Source organism: Plecotus auritus (assembly GCF_963455305.1).
Source record: "Plecotus auritus genome assembly, chromosome: 1".
Taxonomy (NCBI): Eukaryota; Metazoa; Chordata; class Mammalia; order Chiroptera; family Vespertilionidae; genus Plecotus; species Plecotus auritus.
Genome location: NC_137770.1, coordinates 45478378 through 45486979, shown reverse-complemented (window position 1 = coordinate 45486979; position 8602 = coordinate 45478378). Strand labels below are relative to the sequence as shown.

The window sequence follows — 8602 nt, the reverse complement described above, 5'->3', positions numbered from 1 at the left end:
TACATTGTAGTGAATTATAAATACACACGTTTCACAGCTCATAGCTAAATAGAGAAGACTGAGCTTTTCTCCTATTTAGAGTATATATTCTCTTAAGAATGAAAAATATGTATTTTTCATTTTCAGGGAAACCAGGATATAAATTACCTAATTGATAATTTTTGCTATAGTTACGATGTTTTGGCATGGAAATCATATTTCCTATGCTTTGTTTCAAATGAAGATACCTTCCTTTAAACTACAGATGAAAGGAAGGGACACTAATATTCACTATCTGCTAGAAACCAAGCCAAGAGATTTAGCCTGTGGCTCACAAAGTTTGGAAAACACTACGCTAGAATGCTAACGATCCACTGAGAGACTTTATTGACCTACTTTTCTCGTTTTTTTTCCTGAAGGTAAATGTCCCAGTACGTTTATACTGAATCCCGTTGGGGTTTCAAAACATGATTAATTAAGGTTTTTATCCTTAATAAAATATGCAACATCCAAACCTCATACTTTTTATACAAATAAGAATATAAGAAAGTAATTATTTAATAACCTCATGATTTTGTAAAGAACGCTAAGAGTTCATTGTAAATGACCAGAACCTTATTTAAAACCAATAGCAATACGTTATAAGCATTAAAAAATCTAAAACTACCATAAGTCCTTAAGGTACTGCAGAAAAGAGTCTGAAATTAGTTTGGTCAGACTCTGGAAACTTACTAAAATAAAAGAATAAAAGCCTCATCTTTTCACTTTCTTTGTATTGTTGAGGCTTAGAAAACAAACTCACATGGATGGGAATTCTCGTCATTAAGCCTCAACAATACAATTATTGTTAAGAGTAAAAACTGCAATTGGCACTAATGAACAAGAAAGACTGACCCAAATACTTGGCTTCTAGATGAGCATCCTTTGGATGGGGGCCATCATTTTAACAGAAGAGACCCATTGTGCAAATTTGACATTCACGTTTGTGCTTGCCCTTGGCCAGATTTTCCTTTCTTGTTCTGTTTTATTTTTATTTCTTTCCCCCTGCAGCCTTTCTACATACAAGCATGGGTTGCAATCAAGAGGAAAGAGGGAGAGGTGGCCATTTTCCTTTCTCTGTCTTTGAGGCTGCTCTCGCCAGTGTTCAGGAAGCAGGGAGTAGGCCACTAAGCTTAATTCAAGTACTGCCCCTCCTTGCTTATGGCCATTAACTGGAAATTACTCTGGTCTGTACACGTTTGGGGGACTGGATAGGACCCTCCCAGAAGCTAAGGGCTGTGAAGCAGCATAAGCTTTGAATGAGCCTACTTTAAAACGTGCCCACCATCCAGATATCATTGCTGACATGTACACATAAGGAACTGTTTGACATTGAAACGGGGACTCAGAACTGTTGGACATTGAAATTGGGACTCAAACATTTTTTGTTATTATATGTTTATTTCTAGTCTGCAGAGGCAAGAATTTTTAAAGGAAAGAAATGGGGAAAAAATAGATACAGAGGCAAAGAAGCATTGAACAGACTGTCAAACTACAGCGGGAAGGCAAGGGAGGTTGGGGGGTGGGGGGCTGTAAGAGATCAACCGAAGGACTTGTACGCATGCATACAAGCATAACCAATGGATACAAGACACTCGCGGGGGGGGGGGGGGGGGCAGGTAAAGGCATGTACTGGGGGTAGGGGAGGCCGGGCAGAGGTCAATGGTGGGGGGAAAAAAAGGAGACATATGTACTATTATTTGTAATACTTCAAACAATAATAAATAAATAAAATAAAATAAAATAGCCCAGAACATTCTTGAACAAAACAAAAACAAAAAACCCACACACACACACACAAAAAAAAACCCAGTGGGATACCCGGGATGACTGTAGGAACCACCCTGTTACCTGCTTTGGGAAAGGAATGTAAAGAAATGTTAGTGAAATACGTTTCTGTTGGAAGTAGTTACTGATGAATACAGAGGGCAGGAGGTGGTGATTTTATGGATCTTCACTCATCTGCTGTACGATGGTTTTCAAGTTGGAGGGCAAAAATAGAAACTATGGGGGCAAGGGCAACCAGAAGGACATCGACCCCAAGAGACCCATCCTGGAGTCTTGGCAAAGAGCCAGCCTCTTTCGGTATCTGTTCTTCTGTGGTTTCTGCAATTCACTAAAGTCTATTGTATCAGAGATGACGAACCTTTCCTTGTGTTTACTAATGAACCCAGGGGGCTGGGCTGCTTGATAGAGATGTGCATGGCTCTGGCCTTTCCTTTCCTTCCTTCCTCCTCCTCCCACCCGCCTTTTTTATTCTATTTTATTTTTTTAAGTGTAGTCTTTCTTGTTCCTTTTCTTTCTTAAAAAAAAATCCAAACATGAAACCTTCCTTCTATACATTTATATTCTATTCTATTCATATAGCCCCACTCCATGGGTAGTCCAGGAGAGATACTTATTTTGCAATTTTCAAAGAAAAAGGGGGTCAGCCTTTATCCCAATAAACTAAGGCTCAGCATTAGAATCATTTAAGCAGGTTTTTCAAATACTGATGGTGGTCCCACTCACTACTGGGTCAGAATCTCGTCCAGGGAGACTGGCACCTGTACTTTAACAAGCTGCTTTGGTGATTCTGATGTGCACTAAACAGGCTCCTGGAAGGGTGTGGTGAGAAGAAGGTGACTCTGTCTGTGCTGGGGCCACTCTGCCAGTGCCCAGCACAGTGCCTGACATGGGAAGGCCCCGATGCCTCTCTGTTGAACAAGTGAGTGGGTAAAAGGAGTATTCAATTTGGCTTTATACCTTTAGTTTCCAGGACATGCCTGCTACATGGTGGGTGCTCAATAAAAATCAAATTATTTGTGATTTTTTTTTTTTTACTTGGACATTAAAACATTTACAACTGCCATGGAAATGTCGAGTCAACCTCTGCCTAAACTTGGGAAAAGTCGGGTTTTGATCTGAACAACCTAGAAGTTGTCTCACTTCCCTTTTCTGATTGGTCAGTGGGGCCCTGTTATTTAGACTTAATAAAAAGAAACAGAATTTTAAATTAACCACAGTAAGCTGGTTTACTTTATACATCTCAGCTGTGTACTCACCATGTACAGCTGGCTGACTTTTTCTTGACACTTGACATACGCTTCATAGTCGGCAAACACTTTAAACCTGTGTTGTTGTTTTTTGTGTGATTGAGAGGAAAAATCAAAACAACAAAAAGCTTCATTAAAAGATATGTGTTAAGATTCCATTTAAAATTCACTTCTGTTTCATGGCCACTTTACCAAACTCACATTTCTATTCACAAGAACTTTAAACAGCCCTCAACCTTTCTATGGTCCTCCCCACAGGGAAGAATGTCATCATACGGATGCATCTGAAAGCTGTGTCCACCAGTGGAAGAAGAAAAAGAATACCAGATTTGTGGGTCTTATCTTGAAAGCTTCCTAGCAATGCCAGTGGAGAATCTTTAATTTTTCTTTCCAAGCCTAGGTTAGCTTGTCAGATCACAGATCTATGCTAATCTACATAGTTGGGCTGTAGTTGGCTTATGATGTTCTTGCTCCCTTTTCACCTTCTTCGGGGAACTCACCTGTCGTGATAAAATAGCATGTTGATTATATCTTTGAAGAGGTCAGGCTGCTTGGGAGAATAGAAGCCATTGTCAATCTGATCAATGGCCAGCTTCAGCTCTGGAAGTGCCTCATAATATTCTTTTGCCTTGTATCTGTGGGGTGGGGTGTGGTAAGAAGAAGGCTCTGTTAGTGTTTGTGATCAGCAATACACTAGACACCACATTAGCTGTGAAAAATGCATTCAGACATACTAAATGTTAAAGAAGTCATTATAAAGTTCAATATGGATATCAATAATAATTGACTAGATCCTGACATTTCTCTCCCCTCAACCCCATACACACACTTAAAGTTGATTAGTTCCTTGTAAATGAAGACATTGAAAGTAGATTTAAAAAAAAAATCCTAGTCCCAGAGCAATAGTCTAGTCTGGTAAAAGACAGTAAGATTCATTTCAAAGCAGACTTTATGGCTCTAAACAAGCATTATGTTAAGTTAACCAGTTGCTTTTGGACCCACAGATCCCCAAATTTGTTGCTACTGAGTTAAAATTTACTTCCCAGGGTCGGAAGTATACCTGACAACCCCCAAATGTTGTGATCCCTGAGGTTCCTTTGGGCAACACTCATTTTTTTATCCAGGTTAATAAATCTAGTTAATAACCCTATCCATATACTAAGAGAAACTATTCCTGTGTGCTTCTGTACACCCATACCTATCCTCTCCCACATTTCAGTCCATCTGTTTGCAATCTTAAAGGAGCAATCTTAAATCATAGGCAAAAACTTCAACTAAAAACTGGTTCATCTTTTGATCAAGGTAAAAATCACAGGATGCAGAGAAGTGATCAGCTCATCAGGCCCGCTCTGCAATGGCTGATACGGAAGAGCAACAACCCGTGCACCTGGGCCCAAGCTCCTTTAACTTTCACTTGCTGGGTTTCCTTAGACTAATCCATAGACAGGAGGCTCCTCTGACTCTTGGGAGATGTCTGCTGCCACATTTCCTGTGACTCAGCCTGAGTGGGATACCTGGGTGGGCTGTTCTCTCACCCTTTCTTGTCCAAAGCAGCTACATCATCTATTCTCATGCCAAAGATGAACAGGTTCTCTTCCCCGGCTTCCTCTGCCATTTCCACGTTGGCCCCATCCATGGTCCCGATGGTCAGGGCCCCATTCAGCATAAACTTCATATTGCCTGTCCCTGAGGCCTCAGTGCCTGCGGTGGAAATCTGCTCCGACAGATCTGTGGCTGGGATGACTGCAAGCAAGACAGGCATGTTAAAATGAGTGATTCTGACTCTCTAATCTGCTTCTATTTCATCTAAGAATTTATGTAGCTGGCCTGCTTTGATCACTAAAGTAGTACATGTTATCAAGATAAACATTCAAATGGTGAAGGACAGATCTCACTCTTCCCCAAGGAGCAGGCAACCACTTGTGTCCTTTTTTCTTTTATTGATTTCAAGAGGAAGGGGGAGGGAGAGAGAGACTGAAACATCAATGATGAGAGAGAATCTTTGATCGGCTGTCTCTTGCATGCCCCACACTGGGGACAGAGCCCGCAACCCGGGCATATGCCTTGAATGGGAATCAAACTGTAACCTCCTGGTTCATAGGGATGCAAAAGTCGCCAGCTGGGCCACTTTTGTCCATTTTTGATGTGCTATCTTGGTGGTTATGGCCACAGTGCTAAATAACTATATGCTTATCCTACTCTTTCTTGGTCTGTAAACTTCCAACAGCATCTATTGACTCTCTGCTATAAAAGTTGACCCATTTCTCTTCTCCCTTCCAAATTTTGTCATGATTTTATTTTTATTTCATGTTCTTTATAATTTTAATTAATACATTGAAACTTCTCTTTCTAGATCCTTAAAATTCAGAGTCTCTTCTGACCTTTTTTTTTTTTTTTGCAATCGGAGGAAACAGGATTGTTTGTATTCCTTCCACTTCTCCTCACCCTTCTTCCACTTCCACTGCAAGGAAATGAGCCACATGCAACTGAGGTGTGTCGAGGGCCAGACACCAAGCCTCTGAGCTTTCAACCTGATTTACACACAAATTAGTGCAGCCTGCAGTCCTCCCGCCCCCTTTTCTCTACAAAGGTCCGGACTGACTCTGCTTTTTTGTGGATTAGGTATATGTTCATTTGCATCCCTAGGAACCTGGCTCTTTTTCCTTCGTGCAGATAGTTCTTAAACAGTAACATCAGAGGACCCACAAACACCTCAAAAAGAGAACGATCCCTTTTCAATGCAGGAAACAGGTCAATACACAGTTGGCATTTGAATGTGGATGGCGCTTTGTGGACATGTGATGCAAATAGCAAAGGTCCCAGTGGTAGAGAAAGGGATGTTGGCTTCTGGCTAGTCTGACTGTCCCCACATGGGAACTCAACGCTTGATCTCGGAGGGCCCATCTGAGGCACATCTAAGCCTCGTGCTCTGGCAGCCTGACGTGTGTCCTCATTCCCTGTTGCCACATGAACAAACGAAGTGACCAGAGGATTATCTGGGGGCCGGGAAGTTGGTACCCTATTGCAAAACTGGGGCTAGGAACTGAAGACCTTCTCTTTCTTTAGTAGAGCACAGTCTGCGCTTTACCAACACCTCAGGGCTACTTCTTCTAGCCCCCAGCTCTGACTAGCTGGGAGGAAAATGCACTTGCAAATGTATACCATGATAGTGTGAAATGTACCCTGCGATATTGACTCTGGGGACAGCAATCTCATTGTCAGGTGGGTCATCTTAAAAGCTCTTAGCTTAGGCTCTTACTCTGCCTGGTGACACCTTCTATCCCCAGCTCCTGGCTCCGAGCTCAGCTGCCCCATTTTCCCATATCTTGTCATTTTTTCCTAGGATTTGCCCTGGCCTCACATGGTTTGCAATGAGGGCACTACCTTTTTCAGCAAGAGACACTCTGTAGTTCTCCAAGAAGATGACTTTCAACTTGTTTCCAACCATGGGGTCATTGTTCACCACATCTGCCACGGAAGTGATGAGCTTTATGATCATTTTGGCCATGTGATATCCCGGGGCAGCCTTGGGGAAGAATGTGGAACACACTGACAGAATGCAGCCACGAGGAAGTGGAGAAACGGCAAGAGATTAGAGTCCCCATGCCCCCAGTGAACAAAATCAACTTACTTTGCCACCAATGATAACTGTTCTGGGCACGAACAACTTCTTAGGGTCTTTCTTAATGCCTGAAAAGATGGAGAAGTGGATGGAGCATGGGATGGATGATGGCCGGGGTGGCAGGCCCTGCACAGGGTGCTGCTTCTGCCCCCGGGGCACCTGGTGGCTGCAGGGCCAACTCACGGTTGTACATGGTGATCACGTGCAGGCAGTTCAGGAGCTGCCGCTTGTACTCGTGGATCCTCTTCACGTGCACGTCAAACATGGAGGCTGGGTTGATCTTCACTTTGTACTCCTTCTCCAGGAACTGAGAAAACTTCAGCTTGTTCTCCTGTTGAGACAGTGCACGAGCAGGAGTCCTTTTGACGGGGAAGCATCGGGTGGTCCCTCTTTAAAAACTGGAGCATAAGCCCTCAAAGCAAGTGCCGGGCAAGAACCCACACCGAGTCTCACCTGCTTCACATTGGAAATTTCACGGAGGAAGACGTCGTCCCCCAGGAAGCTGTGCAGCTTCGTCAGCTGGCTCAGGTCTTTCACGTAGTCTTCCCCGATTTTCTTTCAGTTTAAAGGAAGAGGTGGCTTTAATCAGGGATGCCCATCAGGCCCAAATGAGCAGCTTCTGTCCCTGTGGTGAGTGCTCACTGAGCTACCCCAGGACAGCTCACCTACCACACAAGACGCGGAATGGCTTCACTCAGAGAAGAGGCTGAACTGCTGTGTGGGAAGGACACTTAGCAGGTATCTTAGATGTAGTTTCAGGGGTATTGTGTTAAAAACAGGAAACCTACCTCAAGAGGCTGACAAAGGACCCAGGTTCCACTAGTTATTTAAATGACCTTTGTTATCCTCTTTTACTAAATAGAGTTACCAACTTCCATCTGTGTGTCATATGAATACTGTTAGCCAGGACCAGGTACAGAATTGGTAGAGGCCCTTGATCAAAATGAAGACTTTCAGGATGACTGCAGCAGAGAATTAAGACAAGCCCAGAGCCTCGTGGGACTGCACAGGCCATGTGCTGATGAAGCCGGCCTGCTACAGATTGTACTTGCAAATTGTAAGTGCACTCATGCCTCTTGCATTCTAGTTGGGTCTCCCTTCCTCCCTCCCACCTTCCCTCCTTCCCTCTATATCTCAGCACTTCCCAGTTACCTCTGCAATTAACTCTGCAAGCCCCGGGTTGCAGAGTAAGAGCCAGCGCCTTGGAGTGATCCCATTGGTTTTATTCTGAAACTTGTCTGGTTCTAGCTCACTGAAGTCCTTGAATCTGGAGACAGAAGAGACACACCACTGAATCTGGCTGAAACAGCAGGTCCCTGCATGCAGGATGAAGCTCAGAGTTATATTCAAAGAGTCAAGTGTTGGCTTAGAAAGATTAAATAAAGGTAGAGGGAGGAGCTAAGAGCATCCATGGGTGTCATTCTAAATAGAAATCCATTTGTGATTCAAAGTAATTACAAGGAAAATTCCAAATCTAATCACCTCCATATGATTTTCTGGCACCAACATTTAACCAGACTTTTCAACAGAATAATTTCAGTTTTGGTCTCCTACATCTAGAATTAGGATGGTTCACAGAGGAAGGGCCTTTTCTCTTCTTAAGAAAAAAATACTTTTAAAAATTTTGTCGGGGTCTTTCCTCCTCTCCAAAGCAACACTGAGTTTACTCGCACTGTTCCATTAATGGAGCAGCGTCAGACCCACCACCCCGGGAATGGAAGCTCACACTTGGGTCTTCACGATGTCTGAGTGGATTTTAGCCACGCCATTCACAGCATGGGAGCCCACAATGCAGAGGTGGGCCATGTTGATCCTCTTGCCTCCTTCCTCTTCTATCAGAGACATCCTTCGCAGACGGTCAACATCTTTAGGAAACAAGGCTGCGATTTTCTAGCCAAAGGAAGAGAAAGGCCTCAGTGGTCACTCA

The 8602-nt window shown here is 43.3% G+C and overlaps 1 protein-coding gene across 1 annotated transcript in view; it reads right to left on the bottom strand.

Moving 5' to 3' along the window:
- Nucleotides 1-8602, bottom strand: part of PYGL (glycogen phosphorylase L) — a 47326-nt gene that overhangs the window by 462 nt on the left and 38262 nt on the right. Inside the window, exons 11-19 of the mRNA XM_080639992.1 lie at nt 8402-8565; nt 7828-7942; nt 7129-7230; nt 6859-7006; nt 6685-6743; nt 6438-6579; nt 4589-4796; nt 3554-3688; nt 3063-3129 (exon numbers count right to left, since the gene is read on the bottom strand). Coding sequence (XP_080496118.1) covers nt 3063-3129; nt 3554-3688; nt 4589-4796; nt 6438-6579; nt 6685-6743; nt 6859-7006; nt 7129-7230; nt 7828-7942; nt 8402-8565 — 1140 coding nt within the window. The remainder of the gene's footprint in view (nt 1-3062; nt 3130-3553; nt 3689-4588; nt 4797-6437; nt 6580-6684; nt 6744-6858; nt 7007-7128; nt 7231-7827; nt 7943-8401; nt 8566-8602) is intronic.